At 36.1% G+C, this 27,569-nt stretch overlaps 1 protein-coding gene across 2 annotated transcripts in view; it reads right to left on the bottom strand.

Annotated features, from left to right (window-relative positions):
• Positions 1–27,569, bottom strand: part of LOC115106425 (ras-related protein Rab-26-like) — a 118,427-nt gene that overhangs the window by 34,585 nt on the left and 56,273 nt on the right. For both annotated transcript variants that reach the window (XM_029629143.2, XM_029629144.2), the window contains one exon: positions 4,124–4,176. In XM_029629143.2, the coding sequence (XP_029485003.1) occupies positions 4,124–4,176 (53 nt within the window). The remainder of the gene's footprint in view (positions 1–4,123; positions 4,177–27,569) is intronic.

A 27,569-nucleotide genomic window follows, 5' to 3' on the forward strand; every position in this document is an offset into this window, starting at 1 on the left:
GACAGTCTCCAATCTCCCGACAGTCTTGCCAAGGTCCCTCTTCAAACTCATCCATTCAAACTAACAGAGCTCTGAAGGCCCTTCACGTCTTTACAGATGACTCAACTCTCAACACATGTATTCTTTTCTCAGAGGTTGGAGGTTAGAGAGATGAGAAAGAGACGAGGGAAAGAGAGACAAGGGAAAGAGAGAGAGATGAGAGAAAGAGACGAGGGAAAGAGAGACAAGGGAAAGAGAGACAGAGAAGGAAAGAGATCGATGGAGGATGGTCATGCAGAGTGGAGTGCTTGTAAAAACAGAACGGATGAAAGACGGTGGATTTCTGTGGCCCTGTCGAACCCACCCCTTGAGCTCCAGCTTCCCGTCACGGCTATGGTGTTGTGAACATGGTAACACAAAGAAAACATATGTATTACATACTCTACAAAGCACATACTATTGCAGAATGTACATGAATTATCGTGTAGGATGGAGAAAGACTTTCTGTTGACTGACCAAAATGAAACATCCAAATGTACCATGACCCAGATGCATTCAAATCAAATCCATGTATATAGCCCTTCGTACATCAGCTGATATCTCAAAGTGCTGTACCGAAACACAGCCTAAAAACCCCAAACGGCAAGCAATGCAGGTGTAGAAGCATTTAGAGTGTAATAGTTACAGATGATAAGAAAAAGTCCAAAGTGAAAACTAATTTGAATAAAACAAGTGGATGGTTGCCCTGGGGATAGCTCCCCCGCAGATGTAAAGTAATAAGCAATAGAATTCTAGTGTAATAAAATAGGTGGTTTGTTCCTCACTAAGTGCATTCGGTCCTACTTTCCGAAATGCTTTCAACCTCTCGTGGCACTATGCGCTGCACTCTCTGCTGGTTACTCCCACACACTTGGCCATGCGCAAGTGTACACACACACACACACACACACACACACACACACACACACACACACACACACACACACACAATCTGCCAACCATGGCCTTTATTCTCTGCACTTCAATCACTGTGGTTACCATTGATTAACATCTATATGCCTGCATTGTGACGTGTGTGAACACTTGTGTGCGTGTGCGCACGCGTGTGTGTGTGCGCCACTACGTATAGAATAGCTGAACAGGTGTACTCTCTCAACCTACCCCAGGTGGACCTGCACCAAACCCCACCACGTCTCTCTCAACACACATGCCTCTGAAGCATGAAACAGCACCTGCTTGAAATGCAAATGCTGCCACGAACTATACTCCAGTATGTGGGTGAATCTCCATGTTGAGGATGTAGATGGGCATAATATGCATGGGAGAGATAAGCAGGTTGGGATCCACCAAATTCAAATGGGAACGGTTGATTATCATACTGTAATCTGCAGCACGGACAGATAGGAAATAAACAGAAATGTGATAGTGATGTATTGTCTATGAATGAGAAGGAAGAGGGAGTTTACAGTGAAAAGGAAAAATAGATACAAGTACCAGTCAAAAGTGTGGACACACCTACTCATTCAAGACTTTTCCTTTATTCTGTCTATTTTCCACATTGGAGAATAAATGTGAAGACATCAGAACTACGAAATGACTTGGAATCACGTAGTAACCAAAAACTATGAAACAAATCAAAACATATTTTAGATTTGAGATTCTTCGAAGTAGCTACACTTTTTCTTGATGACAGTTTTGCACACGCTTGGCATTCTCTCAACCAGCTTCATGAGGTAGTCACCTGGAAGGCCTTGTTAAAAGTTCATTTGTGGAATTTCTTTCCTTTGAGCCAATCAGTTGTGTTGTGACAATGTAGGGGTGGTATACAGAAGATAGCCCTATTTGGTAACAGACCAATTCCATTATATGGCAAGAACAGCTCAAATCAGCAAAGTGAAACAACAGTCCATCATTACTTTAAGACATGAAGGTCAAATGAAAATGTCAAGAACTTTAAAAGTTTCAAGTGCAGTCGCAAAAACAATCAAGCGCTGTGATGAAACTGGCTCTCATGAGGACCGCCACAGGAAAGGAAGACCCAGAGTTACCTCTGCTGCAGAGGATAAGTTCATTAGTTACCAGCCTCAGAAATTGCAGCCCAAATAAATGCCTCGCAGAGTTCAAGTAACAGACACATCACAACATCAACGGTTCAAAGGAGACTGCATGAATCAGGCCTCCATGGTCGAATTGCTGCAAAGAAACCACTACTAAAGGACACCAATAAGAAGAGGAGACTTGCTTAGGCCAAGAAACACGAGCAATAGACATTAGACTGGTGGAAATCTGTCCTTTGGTCTGACGAGTCCAAATTTGAGGTTTTTGGTTCCAACCGCCGTGTCTTTGTGAGACGCAGAGTAGATGAATGGATTATCTCTGCAAGTGTGGTTCCTACCATGAAGCATAGAAAAGGAGGTGTGATGGTGTTGGGGTGCTTTTCTGGTCTGTGATTTATTTAGAATTCAAGGCACACTTAACCAGCATTGCTACCACAGCATTCTGCAGCGATATGCCATCTCATCTGCTTTGTGCTTAGTGGGACTATCATTTGTTTTTCAACAGGACAATGACCCAACACATCTCCAGGCTGTGTAAGGACTATTTGACCAAGAAGGATGCATCAGATGACCTGGCCTACACAATCACTCGACCTCATCCCAAACCATCTCAATTGGGTTGAGTTGGACCGCAGAGTGAAGGAAAAACAGCCAACAAGTGCTCAGCATATGTGGTAACTCCTTCAAGACTGTTGGAAAAGCATTCCTCAGGACCTGGTTGAGAGAATGCCAAGAGTGTGTAAAGCTGTCATCAAGGCAAAGGGTGACTACTTTGAAGAATCTCGAATATAAAATATATTTGGATTTGTTAAACACTTTTTTTGGTTACTACATGACTCCATATGTGTTATTTCATAGTTTTGATGTCTTCACTATTACTCTACAATGTAGAAAAAAATTCAACAAAAAAAACAACCTTGAATGAGTAGGTGTGTCCAAACCTTTAACTGGTACTGTACAGCAACACAAAACATGTCAACCGTTTACATTTGAAGGAAAAATATATATACGAATTAATTTCATAGTAATACTGAGCTCTACGGAACAAGTTTACACATTAATAAACGAGTGCTACACATTTGTGGTGAATGTGATGCTTTCCCCTTTATATAACCTGGTAGAATGCGCTGCATAAATAGCCAACCATTATTACGGTCTTCATCAACGCCAGCCGAATTGAGAGTAAGTAACCTGCGCTGGTTGATCCGATTAAGTCAAAGTATGTGAGAGTAATCACACTGTCTCTGCTTTCTAGGGCCCTGCGTATCTCCTGTACGAGAACCAGCTGCAGGTCCACAAGTGGAAACAGACGCCTCTGCAGCTACACGACATAGCTTCTCTTTGATGACTACACACCATGAGGCAATTTAACAGCCCACGTCTCTTTAAACCCCCCTGTCGCGAAGACTTCTTGCCCTTTAAGGTTCATCAAAGGACTAACATAGCTGTGGAGAAGACTGAGGGGGTGAAAAGATCACGGCTGAAATGGCCTCCATCACCGTCTCATTAGAGAGCAGTCTGCGATGGCGGAGAGATGACACCATTTTGTGTCCTGACAGATCTGTTCCAACATGATGACCTGTGATCTGCATCTACACACGCCATTCATCATCATCATCATCATCATCATCAGATCCAACTCTGACCTCACAATGGGCTCCATTTCAAAACGGTAGAATACAAAACAAGACAGCGCCATCATAATGTTCTTCTACACAACTAATGGTACCAGCTCGTCACACGTCACCTCACATCACACAGGGTGGAAAGAAATAGAGGGAGAAAGAGGCACTTAGATGAGGCAGAAATGGAGGAAGGAGGAAGGGATTGAATAGGATGGACGGCAAGGGAGACATGGAAGGAGACGGTAGAGGGATGACAGAGTTCAATGGAAGAGAAATAAAGGACGTGAAGAGAATGGAGGGATGACTATGGAACTTTGCCAAGACCCAAACGGCGTTCCATAGATGACGCAGGTTAGACAATGCCAGATATATAGAGGTGGGAAAGATTAAGAAAAGGAGAACCTTTATGCAGTGTTAAAGATCTGTCCCACAGACGGGACTTGACACCGGACCAAGTCTTACCTTGATGTTGTCAAAGGAGGCCTTGTTAGTGACATCGTAGAGCAAGAGGAGAGCTGGGGAGAGATCACAGAGCATATCAACAGACTATCTACGGATGGCGTCCACTAGAATCACTATCATAAGACTTGACAGGAAGTAAAAGTCAAACAAAGGAAAACTTCCATTTGTGGACTTTAAAACCTTTTAAATTGATCATACATATTTGGCACAATGTCATGAAATTAGAACAGAATATAGAATAGTGCAGAACCTAATTGTCTATCTGCGGTTGGAAATTCTGAATATGTAAATCAGCCGAGCCAGAATGATCATGTTTCAACCACAGTGAACAAAGCCCACTGATGGCCTGTACCACAGTGATATATCATCATTCATCAATACATAACATTCATAATGGCATTTCCACCTCTGAAGTCAATACACAATAGTGACATGACAGCCTTTACATAAGCAACTATAGTATGCATTGGTTGAAGCTCAATCTTAAATTCATATCTAAGCCACTATGGCACCAATGTCGATGAAAATTCACAAATGAACTTGATTGGAGGTACACAACACACTCTTCGCCTCAGGGTGGTTAGCATTAGGGACGTCAGAAATGTCAAACCTAGCTCAAATTCTAGACGTTGGATTAAAATGAGGCTACAGCATCAATAAGGGGACCATTAGACTTAGATCCATTTAGACTAAATACGTTTGTATGTGCAACAGTTTTGATTAAATTCACAGTTTTACCACTCACATGCACATTTCTGTCCAATAAAAACCAATGATATGCTACCTTTTTGTAGCATTTCTGTCAATGCTAACAACTTTTCAGCCGAATCTTAGAGCGCATATGGCTGAAATCATCTGTGTAAACTGCTGACCGGGAAACTTGTGTGTAATCAGAGCACAAACAAATAAGATAGTGGACGTCCTTGGCTGCTATTATAGCCAGACTTTGGGAACTTTGGGAAAACTGCCATGCTGCTAATTTATAATACATGCACACACCAGAACAGACGCATCGCTGTTAGAAGATCCAGAGCAATTTCTAGCGCTAAACTTATGCATTAATTCTGCAATTTTCTTCTTGTCATAATGATTCAACTTTGTGCTGACTGATCAACACAGTGTCAAGTTACTTTTTAGCGTGTTCCAGAAGTCGCCATCCACAAGTAAAAAGAAGCAGGCGTGCGGGTTGCACACAAAGCACCTAGGTAAGACAACATCATTGCTTGCTTGCGGGACCTGTGCGCAGTCAAAAGAAAAAACACCATGCTTGCTAACCTGGTTAGCTATGTTGTAAAGCCAACTGTTAGACAAAAACACATTTTAACGAGCAAGAGACATAAAACGTTCAATGCACTGAGTGAATGAACAAAGACATTATGGAACAAGCGTGTTCCGACTTCACCAGACTGTCCATTTAAATAGTGCCAAGTTAATGTATCTACAGAATAACAGTGTCTGAAGTGTAACGGTTTGTGTCACCACCACGAGCCTTTGGGTTCGTTGAGCATCGTTGACAGGCAAGAGACAGACAGTGTGACTAGTACTAGTTTGCACGTCTTTTATTTTATTTAACCTTTATTTAAACATTGAGATTAAAAATCTATTTTACAAGAGAGCCCTGTATATATTACAATAAAGACCAGAATAATAAAACATACACATATGTGTATGAAACAATATAACTCAGCATACAATAACAAAATAAACATATTTAATAAGAGCAATCGCATTCAACTACATAGAGTTCCTCAATCAATCATTTAAAACTGCCTGAGTGGCACCAGCACACGTAACTGCACTGAACTCTGCGGATTGTTGCACAAATTAGGGAGGGGGAAACAACAGAGATTTTCCCAAATTGTGGAAGGGTGTGTAATGTAACAGCAATATTTAGACTTAGGGATGACACCCGTTCGATAAAATATGGAACGGTTCCATATTTCACTGAAAGAATAACGTTTTGTTTTCGAAATGATCGTTTCCGGATTTGACCATATTAATGACCTAAGGCTCGTATTCCTGTGTGTTTATTATGTTATAATTAAGTCTATGATTTGATATTTGATGGAGTAGTCTGACTGAGGGGTGGTAGGCAGCAGCAGGCTCGTAAGCATTCATTCAAACAGCACTTTCCTCTCTTAGCTATGCTTGAAGCACAGCGCTGTTTATGACTTCAAGCCTATCAACTCCCGAAATTAGGCTGGCAATACTATAGTGCCTATAAGAACATCCAATAGTCAAAGATGTATGAAATACAAATGGTATAGAGAGAAATAGTCCAATAATTCCTATAATAACTACTATAATAACTGCCTTTTTAAACCAAATTGAACATGTTTCATTATTTATTTGAGACTAAATTGATTTTATTTATGTATTATATTAAGTTAAAATAAAAGTGTTCTTTCAGTATTGTTGTAATTGTCCTTATTACAAATATACTGTATATATATAAAAAAAAAAATCAGCCGATTAATTTGTATCGCATTTTTTTCATCCTCCAATAATCGGTATCAGTATTGAAAAATCATAATCGTCAACCTCCAATCTCAACATCAGCTGTGTGGAGGAAACTGTATGAATCAGACCTTCATGGTCGAATTGCTACAAAGAAATCACTACTAAAGGACGCCAATAAGAAGAAGAGACTTGCTTTGGCCAAGAAACACAAGCAATGGACATTAAATCGGTAGAAATCGGTCTTTTTTCAACTGGACAATAACCCAACACACCTCCAGGCTGTGTAAGGGCTATTTGACCAAGAAGGAGAGTGATGGAGTGCTGCATCAGATGACCTGGTCCCCACAATCACTTGACCTCAACCCAATTCAGATGGTTTGGGATGAGTTGGACTGCAGAGTGATGGAAAAGCAGCCAACAAGTGCTCAGCATATGTGGGAACTCCTTCAAGACTGTTGGAAAAGCATTCCTCATGAAGCTGGTTGGGAGAATGCCAAGAGGGTGCAAAAAGCTGTGTTTTTCATAGTTATGATATCTTTACTATTATTCCACAATGTAGAAAATAATAAAAATAAAGAAACCCTTAGATGAGTAGGTGTGTAAAAACTTTTGACCTCACATAAGGGTTTACAAGAAATTGCTCCACACAGACTTAGCTAGACTCTCCTCTCCTCAAAACAATTAGGAATGAATGTTTCTATCCTTCCAACCCCCCTCAACCCGCTACACATCTCCCTATGGCATTTCACGCCCAATTTATTTATGGTTTAATTAATTTATTCTGTCTTAGTTTTTGGGGGTGGGGAGGGGGAACAATTCCATGAAGGGTGCATAATTAGCTTATGGCTGGGGAGAAGGAAGCCGTAGCCTGCTCCATTTCGCTCACTGATAACACAGCCATGGCTTTTTACACACCACCAGTGGAGTGGGGGAGGGGGAGGGGTACTGTCTACTGGGATAAAGCAGCCTTGAACAGAACAGACAAGAACAGTACAGACCAACAAACTAGAACAGAAAGGAACAGTCCACAACAAAACAGACCAAAGCAGAACAGACCAAAACAGACCAAAGCAGAACAGACCAAAACAGACCAAAGCAGAACAGACCAAAACATGTCTGAATGCGGCACGTCGTTATCAGCCTCTAACAGATGAGGGAGGGAAGGAGAAAATTAAAAGATCCTCTCCAATCAAATTAACTCTCCTGAAACAGTGGGAGGAAGAGGGGAAGGTTCCGGTGGAGGTTCAAGGGAACTAAAGTTTGGTAAACTGTTGCTCCCAGGTGTTCCTAGTCAAATCCAATCAAATTTTATTGGTCACATACACATATTTAGCAGATGTTATTGCAGGTGTAGCGAAATGCTTGTGTTCCTAGCTCCAACCGGGCAGTAGTATCTAACAGTTCACAGCAATACACAAATCTAAAAGGAAAATAATGGAATTAAGAAATGTATAAATATTAGGACGAGCAATGTCGAAGTGGCATTGACTAAAATACAGTAGAATAGAATACGGTATATACAGTTGAAGTCGGAAGATTATACACCTTAGCCAAATACATTTAAACTCAGTTATTCACAATTCCTGACATTAAATCTTAGTAAAATTACACTGTCTTAGGTCAGTTAGGATCACCTTAAATTACAAGGGATATCACTTCGATATGTATACAGATGTAGGACCTTAATTTGAACCAGTTTGCTACAGCAGGAAAATAATCTTGCAGAAACAGGAAATGTAAATTAATATGTGGATAATAATTCATTGACATTTTTGTAGAGGTTAATACATTATCTAATACATTATCCGTAAGGGAAAATCTAGTCTGAAATTTGAACGTTGAAATTACAAACTTCCAAACCCTTTTTAAACCTCAAATACACTACTGGCAGGAAAGTGATCCTGCAACAGGGGGATCATATTAAGATCATACACCTGTATAACACATTCTGATTTCTGGTGAGTGTCTGTTTAGATCACGGAAAGAATGGATCAATCACTGTGACAACTGCATTCCTAATTCCTCTGAATGGAGCTGCTGTCTTCAGATAACCATTTTGGTGATGGAGAGAGGAGAGGAGAGAGAGGGGGAGAAAGTGAGAGAGGAGAAGGGGAGATAAACAAGGGTGATGGAGAAAATGAGAGGCAGGGTAGTAGAGGAGGATACTCTGCTGGAGGGTTCAGAAATGTGAGAAAACGTCTGAGTATCCTCCACTCACTTCCAATATAATAAAGCCCTGGTCCTTCATCCAGTGACCTGAACGTCCTGGTTTAATATGCAGCAGAGCAGGAGGCCTGTTCTTTTCTCTCTCTCTCTCTATCTCACTCACTCCCTGTCCCCCTGAGATATGACATATTTCTCCTGGGGCTGCTGTTGAGAAGGATGCATAGGCCACCATTAGGGAGGAGAGGAGCAACTAAAGATGGAGACAACGAGACAGAAAAGGAGAGGAGTGGTTGGACACACTGTATCATGCAGCGACAGTGCCGAGTGCGCTCCAAACTGGGATACTCCAAATCAGCCCACTACATGTATCTCTTAATCTCTATCAATCACTTCAATAGTTTCTTATTCTTGATTTGTATTTCATTCAAAATATCCCACATTCATCATTTCCCTTTGTTCCATCCTTTCCTCCTCTTCTTTTTCTCTCTCTATCTAGGCGTGTGCCACGCCTTCCATCAGGCCCCACATCAAGCCCCACTCATAACAGTTTGGCCTGCATTAGAGGCACAAGCACGCATCTACAAGCCCTCATTCACACCGTGCTCACAGTCCAGTGAAACTGACAACGCTATTCCTCCGGTGCAGTGCAATGATAAAAGTTACATTCCCCAGCCCAGAAAGCACTGACAAACAGAGAGACCATCAAAGAGACGAGCAGCACGTCTCCTATTAGAGTTGCAGTATGGAAGGCTTGTAGGCAGAAGAAAGGAAATAAAGAAAGAGAGAGAGAAAGAAAAAAAGAAATAAAGAGAGAGATGCTGTATCATTATACTGTATCACACTGTTCTCTACGTTCATTATACTGTATCACACTGTTCTCTACATTCATTATACTGTATCACACTGTTCTCTACGTTCATTATACTGTATCACACTGTTCTCTACATTCATTATACTGTATCACACTGTTCTCTACGTTCATTATACTGTATCACACTGTTCTCTACGTTCATTATACTGTATCACACTGTTCTCTACGTTCATTATACTGTATCACACTGTTCTCTACGTTCATTATACTGTATCACACTGTTCTCTACATTCATTATACTGTATCACACTGTTCTCTACGTTCATTATACTGTATCACACTGTTCTCTACATTCATTATACTGTATCACACTGTTCTCTACATTCATTATACTGTATCACTCTGTTCTCTACATTCATTATACTGTATCACACTGTTCTCTACGTTCATTATACTGTATCACACTGTTCTCTACATTCATTATACTGTATCACACTGTTCTCTACGTTCATTATACTGTATCACACGGTTCTCTACGTTCATTATACTGTATCAAACTGTTCTCTACGTTCATTATACTGTATCACACTGTTCTCTACGTTCATTATACTGTATCACACTGTTCTCTACATTCATTATACTGTATCACACTGTTCTCTACGTTCATTATACTGTATCACACGGTTCTCTACGTTCATTATACTGTATCAAACTGTTCTCTACGTTCATTATACTGTATCACACTGTTCTCTACGTTCATTATACTGTATCACACTGTTCTCTACGTTCATTATACTGTATCACACTGTTCTCTACATTCATTATACTGTATCACACTGTTCATTATACTGTATCACACTGTTCTCTACGTTCATTATACTGTATCACACTGTTGTCTACATTCATTATACTGTATCACACTGTTCATTATACTGTATCACATTGTTCTCTACATTCATTATACTGTATCACACTGTTCTCTACATTCATTATACTGTATCACTGTTCTCTACATTCATTATACTGTATCACTGTTCTCTACATTCATTATATTGTATCAGACTGTTGTCTACATTCATTATACTGTATCACACTGTTGTCTACATTCATTATACTGTATCACACTGTTCATTATACTGTATCACATTGTTCTCTACATTCATTATACTGTATCACATTGTTCTCTACATTCATTATACTGTATCACACTGTTCTCTACATTCATTATACTGTATCACACTGTTCTCTACATTCATTATACTGTATCACATTGTTCTCTACATTCATTATACTGTATCACTGTTCTCTACATTCATTATACTGTATCACTGTTCTCTACATTCATTATACTGTATCACTGTTCTCTACATTCATTATATTGTATCAGACTGTTCTCTACGTTCATTATACTGTATCACACTGTTCTCTACATTCATTATACTGTATCACACTGTTCTCTACGGTCATTATACTGTTTCACACTGTTCTCTACATTCATTATACTGTATCACACTGTTCTCTACGTTCATTGTACTGTATCACACTGTTCTCTACGTTCATTATACTGTATCATACTGTTCTCTACGTTCATTATACTGCTTCATACTGTTCATTATACTGTATCACACTGTTCTCTACGTTCATTATACTGTATCACACTGTTCTCTACATTCATTATACTGTATCACACTGTTCTCTACGTTCATTATACTGTATCACACTGTTCTCTACATTCATTATACTGTATCACACTGTTCTCTACGTTCATTATACTGTATCACACTGTTCTCTACGTTCATTATACTGTATCACACTGTTCTCTACGTTCATTATACTGTATCACACTGTTCTCTACGTTCATTATACTGTATCACACTGTTCTCTACATTCATTATACTGTATCACACTGTTCTCTACGTTCATTATACTGTATCACACTGTTCTCTACATTCATTATACTGTATCACACTGTTCTCTACATTCATTATACTGTATCACTCTGTTCTCTACATTCATTATACTGTATCACACTGTTCTCTACGTTCATTATACTGTATCACACTGTTCTCTACATTCATTATACTGTATCACACTGTTCTCTACGTTCATTATACTGTATCACACTGTTCTCTACGTTCATTATACTGTATCAAACTGTTCTCTACGTTCATTATACTGTATCACACTGTTCTCTACGTTCATTATACTGTATCACACTGTTCTCTACATTCATTATACTGTATCACACTGTTCTCTACGTTCATTATACTGTATCACAAACGTTCATTATACTGTATCAAACTGTTCTCTACGTTCATTATACTGTATCACACTGTTCTCTACGTTCATTATACTGTATCACACTGTTCTCTACGTTCATTATACTGTATCACACTGTTCTCTACATTCATTATACTGTATCACACTGTTCATTATACTGTATCACACTGTTCTCTACGTTCATTATACTGTATCACACTGTTGTCTACATTCATTATACTGTATCACACTGTTCATTATACTGTATCACATTGTTCTCTACATTCATTATACTGTATCACACTGTTCTCTACATTCATTATACTGTATCACTGTTCTCTACATTCATTATACTGTATCACTGTTCTCTACATTCATTATATTGTATCAGACTGTTGTCTACATTCATTATACTGTATCACACTGTTGTCTACATTCATTATACTGTATCACACTGTTCATTATACTGTATCACATTGTTCTCTACATTCATTATACTGTATCACATTGTTCTCTACATTCATTATACTGTATCACACTGTTCTCTACATTCATTATACTGTATCACACTGTTCTCTACATTCATTATACTGTATCACATTGTTCTCTACATTCATTATACTGTATCACTGTTCTCTACATTCATTATACTGTATCACTGTTCTCTACATTCATTATACTGTATCACTGTTCTCTACATTCATTATATTGTATCAGACTGTTCTCTACGTTCATTATACTGTATCACACTGTTCTCTACATTCATTATACTGTATCACACTGTTCTCTACGGTCATTATACTGTTTCACACTGTTCTCTACATTCATTATACTGTATCACACTGTTCTCTACGTTCATTGTACGTTCATTATACTGTATCACACTGTTCTCTCATACTGTTCATTATACTGTATCACACTGTTCTCTCACACTGTTCTCTACATTCATTATACTGTATCACACTGTTCTCTACTTCATTATACTGTATCACACTGTTCTCTACATTCATTATACTGTATCACACTGTTCATTATACTGTATCACACTGTTCTCTACGTTCATTATACTGTATCACACTGTTCTCTACGTTCATTATACTGTATCACACTGTTCTCTACATTCATTATACTGTATCACACTGTTCTCTACATTCATTATACTGTATCACACTGTTCTCTACATTCATTATACTGTATCACACTGTTCTCTACATTCATTATCACTGTTCTCTACATTCATTATACTGTATCACACTGTTCTCTACATTCATTATACTGTATCACACTGTTCTCTACACATTTCATTATCTGTATACTGTATCACACTGTTCTCTACGTTCATTATACTGTATCAAACTGTTCTCTACGTTCATTATACTGTATCACACTGTTCTCTACGTTCATTATACTGTATCACACTGTTCTCTACATTCATTATACTGTATCACACTGTTCATTATACTGTATCACACGGTTCTCTACGTTCATTATACTTATACTGTTCATTATACTGTATCACACTGTTCTCTACATTCATTATACTGTATCACACTGTTCTCTACGTTCATTATACTGTATCACACTGTACATTCATTATACTGTATCACACTGTATCACACTGTTCTCTACGTTCATTATACTGTATCACACTGTTGTCTACATTCATTATACTGTATCACACTGTTCATTATACTGTATCACATTGTTCTCTACATTCATTATACTGTATCACACTGTTCTCTACATTCATTATACTGTATCACTGTTCTCTACATTCATTATACTGTATCACTGTTCTCTACATTCATTATATTGTATCAGACTGTTGTCTACATTCATTATACTGTATCACACTGTTGTCTACATTCATTATACTGTATCACACTGTTCATTATACTGTATCACATTGTTCTCTACATTCATTATACTGTATCACATTGTTCTCTACATTCATTATACTGTATCACACTGTTCTCTACATTCATTATACTGTATCACACTGTTCTCTACATTCATTATACTGTATCACATTGTTCTCTACATTCATTATACTGTATCACTGTTCTCTACATTCATTATACTGTATCACTGTTCTCTACATTCATTATACTGTATCACTGTTCTCTACATTCATTATATTGTATCAGACTGTTCTCTACGTTCATTATACTGTATCACACTGTTCTCTACATTCATTATACTGTATCACACTGTTCTCTACGGTCATTATACTGTTTCACACTGTTCTCTACATTCTCTGTATCACATTACGTTCATTGTACTGTATCACACTGTTCTCTACGTTCATTATACTGTATCATACTGTTCTCTACGTTCATTTATACTGTATCATACTGTCACACTGTTCTCTACTTTCATTATACTGCTTCATACTGTTCATTATACTGTATCACACTGTTCTCTGTTCATTATACTGTATCACACTGTTCTCTACATTCATTATACTGTATCACTGTTCTCTACATTCATTATACTGTATCACACTGTTCTCTACATTCATTATACTGTATCACACTGTTCTCTACATTCATTATACTGTATCACTGTTCTCTCATTCATTATACTGTATCACACTGTTCTCTACATTCATTATACTGTATCACACTGTTCTCTACATTCATTATACTGTATCACACTGTTCTCTACATTCATTATACTGTATATATTCATTATACTGTATCACACTGTTCTCTACATTCATTATACTGTATCACACTGTTCTCTACATTCATTATACTGTATCACACTGTTCTCTACATTCATTATACTGTATCACACTGTTCTCTACATTCATTATACTGTATCACACTGTTCTCTACGTTCATTATACTGTATCACACTGTTCTCTACATTCATTATACTGTATCACACTGTTCTCTACGTTCATTATACTGTATCACTGTTCTCTACATTCTATCACACTGTTCTCACATTCATTATACTGTATCACACTGTTCTCTACATTCATTATACTGTATCACACTGTTCTCTACATTCATTATACTGTATCACACTGTTCTCTAATTCATTATACTGTATCACACTGTTCTCTACATTCATTATACTGTATCACACTGTTCTCTACGTTCATTATACTGTATCACACTGTTCTCTACATTCATTATACTGTATCACACTGTTCTCTACATTCATTATACTGTATCACACTGTTCTCTACATTCATTATACTGTATCAAACTGTTCTCTACGTTCATTATACTGTATCACACTGTTCTCATTCATTATACTGTATCACACTGTTCTCTACATTCATTATACTGTATCACACTGTTCTCTACGTTCATTATACTGTATCACACTGTTCTCTACGTTCATTATACTGTATCACACTGTTCTCTACGTTCATTATACTGTATCACACTGTTCTCTACGTTCATTATACTGTATCACACTGTTCTCTACGTTCATTATACTGTATCACACTGTTCTCTCACACTGTTCATTATACTGTATCACACTGTTCTCTACGTTCATTATACTGTATCACACTGTTCTCTACATTCATTATACTGTATCACACTGTTCATTATTCTCACACTGTTTCACGTTCATTATACTGTATCACACTGTTCTGTACATTCATTATACTGTATCAAACTGTTCTCTACATTCATTATACTGTATCACACTGTTCTCTACATTCATTATACTGTATCACACTGTTCTCTACATTCATTATACTGTATCACACTGTTCTCTACATTCATTATACTGTATCACACTGTTCTCTACGTTCATTATACTGTATCACACTGTTCTCTACATTCATTATACTGTATCACACTGTTCTCTACATTCATTATACTGTATATCATTTACTGTATCACTGTTCTCTACATTCATTATACTGTATCACACTGTTCTCTAAATTCATTATACTGTATCACTCTGTTCTCTACATTCATTATACTGTATCACACTGTTCTCTACATTCATTATACTGTATCACTCTGTTCTCTACATTCATTATACTGTATCACACTGTTCTCTACATTCATTATACTGTATCACACTGTTCTGTACATTCATTATACTGTATCAAACTGTTCTCTACGTTCATTATACTGTATCACACTGTTCTCTACGTTCATTATACTGTATCACACTGTTCTCTACGTTCATTATACTGTATCACACTGTTCTCTACATTCATTATACTGTATCACACTGTTCTGTACATTCATTATACTGTATCAAACTGTTCTCTACGTTCATTATACTGTATCACACTGTTCTCTACGTTCATTATACTGTATCACACTGTTCTCTACGTTCATTATACTGTATCAAACTGTTCTCTACATTCATTATACTGTATCACACTGTTCATTATACTGTATCACACTGTTCTCTACATTCATTATACTGTATCACACTGTTCATTATACTGTATCACACTGTTCATTATACTGTATCACACTGTTCTCTACGTTCATTATACTGTATCACACTGTTCTCTACATTCATTATACTGTATCACACTGTTCTCTACGTTCATTATACTGTATCACACGGTTCTCTACGTTCATTATACTGTATCAAACTGTTCTCTACGTTCATTATACTGTATCACACTGTTCTCTACGTTCATTATACTGTATCACACTGTTCTCTACGTTCATTATACTGTATCACACGGTTCTCTACGTTCATTATACTGTATCAAACTGTTCTCATTCATTATACTGTATCACACTGTTCTCTGTTCATTATACTGTATCACACTGTTCTCTACGTTCATTATACTGTATCACACTGTTCTCTACATTCATTATACTGTATCACACTGTTCATTATACTGTATCACACTGTTCTCTACGTTCATTATACTGTATCACACTGTTGTCTACATTCATTATACTGTATCACACTGTTCTCTACATTCATTATACTGTATCACTGTTCTCTACATTCATTATACTGTATCACTGTTCTCTACATTCATTATATTGTATCAGACTGTTGTCTACATTCATTATACTGTATCACACTGTTGTCTACATTCATTATACTGTATCACACTGTTCATTATACTGTATCACATTGTTCTCTACATTCATTATACTGTATCACATTGTTCTCTACATTCATTATACTGTATCACATTGTTCTCTACATTCATTATACTGTATCACTGTTCTCTACATTCATTATACTGTATCACTGTTCTCTACATTCATTATACTGTATCACTGTTCTCTACATTCATTATATTGTATCAGACTGTTCTCTACGTTCATTATACTGTATCACACTGTTCTCTACATTCATTATACTGTATCACACTGTTCTCTACGGTCATTATACTGTTTCACACTGTTCTCTACATTCATTATACTGTATCACACTGTTCTCTACGTTCATTGTACTGTATCACACTGTTCTCTACGTTCATTATACTGTATCATACTGTTCTCTACGTTCATTATACTGCTTCATACTGTTCATTATACTGTATCACACTGTTCTCTACTTTCATTATACTGTATCACACTGTTCTCTACGTTCATTATACTGTATCACACTGTTCTCTACATTCATTATACTGTATCACACTGTTCTCTACATTCATTATACTGTATCACTGTTCTCTACATTCATTATATTGTATCAGACTGTTCTCTACGTTCATTATACTGTATCACACTGTTCTCTACATTCATTATACTGTATCACACTGTTCTCTACGGTCATTATACTGTTTCACACTGTTCTCTACATTCATTATACTGTATCAAACTGTTCTCTACGTTCATTATACTGTATCACACTGTTCTCTACGGTCATTATACTGTTTCACACTGTTCTCTACATTCATTATACTGTATCACACTGTTCTCTACGTTCATTATACTGTATCACACTGTTCTCTACGTTCATTGTACTGTATCACACTGTTCTCTACGTTCATTATACTGTATCACACTGTTCTCTACATTCATTATACTGTATCACTCTGTTCTCTACATTCATTATATTGTATCACACTGTTCTCTAAATTCATTATACTGTATCACTCTGTTCTCTACATTCATTATACTGTATCAAACTGTTCTCTACGTTCATTATACTGTATCACACTGTTCATTATACTGTATCACACTGTTCTCTACGTTCACTATACTGTATCACACTGTTCTGTACATTCATTATACTGTATCAAACTGTTCTCTACGTTCATTATACTGTATCACACTGTTCTCTACGTTCATTATACTGTATCACACTGTTCTCTACATTCATTATACTGTATCACACTGTTCTCTACGTTCATTGTACTGTATCACACTGTTCTCTACGTTCATTATACTGTATCATACTGTTCTCTACGTTCATTATACTGTATCACACTGTTCTCTACGTTCATTATACTGTATCACACTGTTCTCTACATTCATTATACTGTATCACTCTGTTCTCTACATTCATTATACTGTATCACACTGTTCTCTACATTCATTATACTGTTTCACACTGTTCTCTACATTCATTATACTGTATCACACTGTTTTCTACATTCATTATACTGTATCACACTGTTCTCTACATTCATTATACTGTATCACTCTGTTCTCTACATTCATTATATTGTATCACACTGTTCTCTAAATTCATGATACTGTATCACTCTGTTCTCTACATTCATTATACTGTATCAAACTGTTCTCTCATTATACTGTTCACACTGTTATACTGTATCACACTGTTCTCTACATTCATTATACTGTATCACACTGTTCTACATTCATTATACTGTATCAAACTGTTCTCTACATTCATTATACTGTATCACACTGTTCATTATACTGTATCACACTGTTCTCTACATTCATTATACTGTATCACACTGTTCTCTACATTCATTATACTGTATCACACTGTTCACACTGTTCACACTGTACATTCATTATACTGTATCAAACTGTTCTCTGTATCACACGTTCATTATACTGTATCACACTGTTCTCTACGTTCATTATACTGTATCACACTGTTCTCTACATTCATTATACTGTATCACACTGTTCTCTACATTCATTATACTGTATCACACTGTTCTCTACATTCATTATACTGTATCAAACTGTTCTCTACGTTCATTATACTGTATCACACTGTTCTCTACGTTCATTATACTGTATCACACTGTTCTCTACGTTCATTATACTGTATCAAACTGTTCTCTACATTCATTATACTGTATCAAACTGTTCTCTACGTTCATTATACTGTATCACACTGTTCTCTACGTTCATTATACTGTATCACACTGTTCTCTACGTTCATTATACTGTATCACACTGTTCTCTACATTCATTATACTGTATCACACTGTTCATTATACTGTATCACACTGTTCTCTACGTTCATTATACTGTATCACACTGTTGTCTACATTCATTATACTGTATCACACTGTTCTCTACATTCATTATACTGTATCACTGTTCTCTACATTCATTATACTGTATCACTGTTCTCTACATTCATTATATTGTATCAGACTGTTGTCTACATTCATTATACTGTATCACACTGTTGTCTACATTCATTATACTGTATCACACTGTTCATTATACTGTATCACATTGTTCTCTCATTCATTATACTGTATCACATTGTTCTCTACATTCATTATACTGTATCACATTGTTCTCTACATTCATTATACTGTATCACTGTATCACACTGTTCTCTACATTCATTATACTGTATCACTGTTCTCTACATTCATTATATTGTATCAGACTGTTCTCTACGTTCATTATACTGTATCACACTGTTCTCTACATTCATTATACTGTATCACACTGTTCTCTACGGTCATTATACTGTATCACACTGTTCTCTACATTCATTATACTGTATCACACTGTTCTCTACGTTCATTGTACTGTATCACACTGTTCTCTACGTTCATTATACTGTATCATACTGTTCTCTACATTCATTATACTGCTTCACTGTTCATTATACTGTATCACACTGTTCTCTACTTTCATTATACTGTATCACACTGTTCTCTACGTTCATTATACTGTATCACACTGTTCTCTACATTCATTATACTGTATCACACTGTTCTCTACATTCATTATACTGTATCACTGTTCTCTACATTCATTATATTGTATCAGACTGTTCTCTACATTCATTATACTGTATCACACTGTTCTCTACATTCATTATACTGTATCACACTGTTCTCTACGGTCATTATACTGTTTCACACTGTTCTCTACATTCATTATACTGTATCAAACTGTTCTCTACGTTCATTATACTGTATCACACTGTTCTCTACATTCATTATACTGTTTCACACTGTTCTCTACATTCATTATACTGTATCACACTGTTCTCTACGTTCATTATACTGTATCACACTGTTCTCTACGTTCATTATACTGTATCACACTGTTCTCTACGTTCATTATACTGTATCACACTGTTCTCTACATTCATTATACTGTATCACACTGTTCTCTACATTCATTATATTGTATCACACTGTTCTCTAAATTCATTATACTGTATCACTCTGTTCTCTACATTCATTATACTGTATCAAACTGTTCTCTACATTCATTATACTGTATCACACTGTTCATTATACTGTATCACACTGTTCTCTACATTCATTATACTGTATCACACTGTTCTGTACATTCATTATACTGTATCAAACTGTTCTCTACGTTCATTATACTGTATCACACTGTTCTCTATTCATTATACTGTATCACACTGTTCTCTACATTCATTATACTGTATCACACTGTTCTCTACATTCATTGTACTGTATCACACTGTTCTCTACGTTCATTATACTGTATCATACTGTTCTCTACGTTCATTATACTGTATCACACTGTTCTCTACGTTCATTATACTGTATCACACTGTTCTCTACATTCATTATACTGTATCACTCTGTTCTCTACATTCATTATACTGTATCACACTGTTCTCTACATTCATTATACTGTTTCACACTGTTCTCTACATTCATTATACTGTATCACACTGTTTTCTACATTCATTATACTGTATCACACTGTTCTCTACATTCATTATACTGTATCACTCTGTTCTCTACATTCATTATACTGTATCAAACTGTTCTCTACATTCATTATACTGTATCACACTGTTCATTATACTGTATCACACTGTTCTCTACGTTCATTATACTGTATCACACTGTTCTGTACATTCATTATACTGTATCAAACTGTTCTCTACGTTCATTATACTGTATCACACTGTTCTCTACGTTCATTATACTGTATCACACTGTTCTCTACGTTCATTATACTGTATCACACTGTTCTCTACGTTCATTATACTGTATCACACTGTTCTCTACATTCATTATACTGTATCACACTGTTCTCTACATTCATTATACTGTATCACACTGTTCTCTACATTCATTATACTGTATCACACTGTTCATTACTGTATCACTCTGTTCTCTACATTCATTATACTGTATCACACTGTTCTCTAAATTCATTATACTGTATCACTCTGTTCTCTACATTCATTATACTGTATCACACTGTTCTCTACATTCATTATACTGTATCACTCTGTTCTCTACATTCATTATACTGTATCACACTGTTCTCTACATTCATTATACTGTATCACACTGTTCTGTACATTCATTATACTGTATCAAACTGTTCTCTACGTTCATTATACTGTATCACACTGTTCTCTACGTTCATTATACTGTATCACACTGTTCTCTACGTTCATTATACTGTATCACACTGTTCTCTACATTCATTATACTGTATCACACTGTTCTGTACATTCATTATACTGTATCAAACTGTTCTCTACGTTCATTATACTGTATCACACTGTTCTCTACGTTCATTATACTGTATCACACTGTTCTCTACGTTCATTATACTGTATCAAACTGTTCTCTACATTCATTATACTGTATCACACTGTTCATTATACTGTATCACACTGTTCATTATACTGTATCACACTGTTCTCTACATTCATTATACTGTATCACACTGTTCATTATACTGTATCACACTGTTCATTATACTGTATCACACTGTTGTCTACATTCATTATACTGTATCACACTGTTCATTATACTGTATCACACTGTTCTCTACGTTCATTATACTGTATCACACTGTTCTCTACATTCATTATACTGTATCACACTGTTCTCATTATATTGTATCAGACTGTTCTCTACGTTCATTATACTGTATCACACTGTTCTCACGTTCATTATACTGTATCACACTGTTCTCTACGTTCATTATACTGTATCACACTGTTCATTATACTGTATCACACTGTTCTCTACATTCATTATACTGTATCACACTGTTCATTATACTGTATCACACTGTTCATTATACTGTATCACACTGTTGTCTACATTCATTATACTGTATCACACTGTTCATTATACTGTATCACACTGTTCTCTACGTTCATTATACTGTATCACACTGTTCTCTATATTCATTATACTGTATCACTGTTCTCTACATTCATTATATTGTATCAGACTGTTCTCTACGTTCATTATACTGTATCACACTGTTCTCTACATTCATTATACTGTATCACACTGTTCTCTACATTCATTATACTGTTTCACACTGTTCTCTACATTCATTATACTGTATCACACTGTTTTCTACATTCATTATACTGTATCACACTGTTCTCTACGTTCATTATACTGTATCACACTGTTTTCTACATTCATTATACTGTATCACACTGTTCTCTACATTCATTATACTGTATCACACTGTTCATTATACTGTATCACACTGTTCTCTACATTCATTATACTGTATCACACTGTTCTCTACATTCATTATACTGTATCACACTGTTCTCTACGTTCATTATACTGTATCACACTGTTCTCTACATTCATTATACTGTATCACTGTTCTCTACATTCATTATATTGTATCAGACTGTTCTCTACGTTCATTATACTGTATCACACTGTTCTCTACGTTCATTATACTGTATCACACTGTTCTCTACGTTCATTATACTGTATCACACTGTTCATTATACTGTATCACACTGTTCTCTACATTCATTATACTGTATCACACTGTTCATTATACTGTATCACACTGTTCATTATACTGTATCACACTGTTGTCTACATTCATTATACTGTATCACACTGTTCATTATACTGTATCACACTGTTCTCTACGTTCATTATACTGTATCACACTGTTCTCTATATTCATTATACTGTATCACTGTTCTCTACATTCATTATATTGTATCAGACTGTTCTCTACGTTCATTATACTGTATCACACTGTTCTCTACATTCATTATACTGTATCACACTGTTCTCTACATTCATTATACTGTTTCACACTGTTCTCTACATTCATTATACTGTATCACACTGTTTTCTACATTCATTATACTGTATCACACTGTTCTCTACGTTCATTATACTGTATCACACTGTTTTCTACATTCATTATACTGTATCACACTGTTCTCTACATTCATTATACTGTATCACACTGTTCATTATACTGTATCACACTGTTCTCTACATTCATTATACTGTATCACACTGTTCTCTACATTCATTATACTGTATCACACTGTTCTCTACGTTCATTATACTGTATCACACTGTTCTCTACATTCATTATACTGTATCACACTGTTCTCTACATTCATTATACTGTATCACTGTTCTCTACATTCATTATATTGTATCAGACTGTTCTCTACGTTCATTATACTGTATCACACTGTTCTCTACATTCATTATACTGTATCACACTGTTCTCTACGGTCATTATACTGTTTCACACTGTTCTCTACATTCATTATACTGTATCACACTGTTCTCTACGTTCATTGCACTGTATCACACTGTTCTCTACGTTCATTATACTGTATCATACTGTTCTCTACGTTCATTATACTGTATCACACTGTTCTCTACATTCATTATACTGTATCACTCTGTTCTCTACATTCATTATATTGTATCACACTGTTCTCTAAATTCATTATACTGTATCACTCTGTTCTCTACATTCATTATACTGTATCAAACTGTTCTCTACGTTCATTATACTGTATCACACTGTTCATTATACTGTATCACACTGTTCTCTACGTTCATTATACTGTTTCACACTGTTCTGTACATTCATTATACTCTATCACACTGTTCTCTACATTCATTATGCTGTATCACACTGTTCTCTACATTCATTATACTGTATCACACTGTTCTCTACATTCATTATACTGTATCACACTGTTCTGTACATTCATTATACTGTATCAAACTGTTCTCTACGTTCATTATACTGTATCACACTGTTCTCTACGTTCATTATACTGTATCACACTGTTCTCTACGTTCATTATACTGTATCAAACTGTTCTCTACATTCATTATACTGTATCACACTGTTCATTATACTGTATCACACTGTTCATTATACTGTATCACACTGTTCTCTACATTCATTATACTGTATCACATTCATTATACTGTATCACACTGTTCATTATACTGTATCACACTGTTGTCTACATTCATTATACTGTATCACACTGTTCATTATACTGTATCACACTGTTCTCTACGTTCATTATACTGTATCACACTGTTCTCTACATTCATTATACTGTATCACTGTTCTCTACATTCATTATATTGTATCAGACTGTTCTCTACGTTCATTATACTGTATCACACTGTTCTCTACGTTCATTATACTGTATCACACTGTTCTCTACGTTCATTATACTGTATCACACTGTTCATTATACTGTATCACACTGTTCTCTACATTCATTATACTGTATCACACTGTTCATTATACTGTATCACACTGTTCATTATACTGTATCACACTGTTGTCTACATTCATTATACTGTATCACACTGTTCATTATACTGTATCACACTGTTCTCTACGTTCATTATACTGTATCACACTGTTCTCTATATTCATTATACTGTATCACTGTTCTCTACATTCATTATATTGTATCAGACTGTTCTCTACGTTCATTATACTGTATCACACTGTTCTCTACATTCATTATACTGTATCACACTGTTCTCTACGGTCATTATACTGTTTCACACTGTTCTCTACATTCATTATACTGTATCACACTGTTCTCTACATTCATTATACTGTTTCACACTGTTCTCTACATTCATTATACTGTATCACACTGTTTTCTACATTCATTATACTGTATCACACTGTTCTCTACGTTCATTATACTGTATCACACTGTTTTCTACATTCATTATACTGTATCACACTGTTCTCTACATTCATTATACTGTATCACACTGTTCATTATACTGTATCACACTGTTCTCTACATTCATTATACTGTATCACACTGTTCTCTACATTCATTATACTGTATCACACTGTTCTCTACGTTCATTATACTGTATCACACTGTTCTCTACATTCATTATACTGTATCACACTGTTCTCTACATTCATTATACTGTATCACTGTTCTCTACATTCATTATATTGTATCAGACTGTTCTCTACGTTCATTATACTGTATCACACTGTTCTCTACATTCATTATACTGTATCACACTGTTCTCTACGGTCATTATACTGTTTCACACTGTTCTCTACATTCATTATACTGTATCACACTGTTCTCTACGTTCATTGTACTGTATCACACTGTTCTCTACGTTCATTATACTGTATCATACTGTTCTCTACGTTCATTATACTGTATCACACTGTTCTCTACATTCATTATACTGTATCACTCTGTTCTCTACATTCATTATATTGTATCACACTGTTCTCTAAATTCATTATACTGTATCACTCTGTTCTCTACATTCATTATACTGTATCAAACTGTTCTCTACGTTCATTATACTGTATCACACTGTTCATTATACTGTATCACACTGTTCTCTACGTTCATTATACTGTTTCACACTGTTCTGTACATTCATTATACTCTATCACACTGTTCTCTACATTCATTATGCTGTATCACACTGTTCTCTACATTCATTATACTGTATCACACTGTTCTCTACATTCATTATACTGTTTCACACTGTTCATTATACTGTATCACACTGTTCTCTACATTCATTATACTGTTTCACACTGTTCTCTACGTTCATTATACTGTATCACACTGTTCTCTACATTCATTATACTGTATCACACTGTTCTCTACGTTCATTATACTGTATCACACTGTTCTCTACATTCATTATACTGTATCACACTGTTCTCTACATTCATCATACTGTATCACACTGTTCTCTACGTCCAATAAACTGTATCACACTGTTCTCTACGTTCATTATACTGTATCACACTGTTCTCTACGTTCATAACACTGTTCGCTACATTCATTATACTGTATCACGCATACTGGACTGCAAATCTTATCAAGTATCAACTTCATCATTCGCTTAATATCTTTGTGAAGAAGATATATTAGTGAAGAAGCACCCTGTGGTGGAACTACATTCTGCAGATGGCTGTAAGGGAGTGAGTGACTTTCTCACTAGTCCTGGGAGAGAGAATTCTGTCTGGTTTTGGATGCGACAGGATGAACACAGATGGGTTCAACAGCTTGCAGGCATTGTGGGAGCAGTTGAAAAACTAATTCCTCCATTTGTTTACTTGAGATTTTCATGTTCACTCGATAGTAGCGTAATTGATGGATTTGGGCCAACGGATGCCCTGGCACTGCCCAAAATGGAAAGGGCGCAAGTCACTATGTACTTAGCACTAATGGTTCTCCAGAGGACAACATGATGCCTGTGTGTGTCTATGATGCCTATAAAAAAAATCCTTGGAGTTGGTGATATCATTGACCAGTATGGTGTCAAACATATGGCCTGTGGGGTGGTTTGAGTAAAAAAAAATAACAAACTCAATATACTTTAAAATGACTAAAACCAAATCAAAACTGTAGAAATTATAATGGACCTATATCCTTGACTTTCCAGCTCGCTAATAATCTCTGTGCACTGTCAATGGACCTACATTCATACAGTTTATTGACTGTCCAGCTTGCTAATAATCACTAGACAGTCAGGAAGCATCTAAAACTCCAAAAACATTGGATAGAGGACAATTGTTTTTATAATATTGACTGCAAGGAAATATACCCAATTTTCAGTGCGGCTCTCGGGACCTTGTTGAAGACCGGATGTGGCCCCCGGGCAAAATGAGTGAGACACCCCTGGTCTAGATAGAAAATACCTATGATGAACTCCATATTGGTAAAGGGGTGATTTCCAAATCAACACAATTAAATTGATTTATACATACATTCTATGGTAAAGCCACGTGGTTTCTAGGCCCATCAAAACTTACACAAGGTTTCAAGTACAGGGTGATTTCTGGTACTATTGAACATTTATCTATCTTACTATACATCCTCAGGCATGACATTTAGCAAATGATATATTCTCAACACCTCTATGAACAAGTTCAAGCTTCCATTAAAGGCCTAAACCGGAGTGGGAGCCATCTTTATCCAGCGGTTCGCAGGAAGTGACAGCGTCCATGACCAGCAGTCTGAAAGCATCCACTGCTGCAGTTCTGACAGTCATTTTGAATGAGCTTTATTTAAATAGGTATGTGAGACGAGTGAACACTCCCTGAAGAT

Source organism: Oncorhynchus nerka, linkage group LG23 (genome assembly GCF_034236695.1).
Source record: "Oncorhynchus nerka isolate Pitt River linkage group LG23, Oner_Uvic_2.0, whole genome shotgun sequence".
Lineage (NCBI taxonomy): Eukaryota > Metazoa > Chordata > Actinopteri > Salmoniformes > Salmonidae > Oncorhynchus > Oncorhynchus nerka.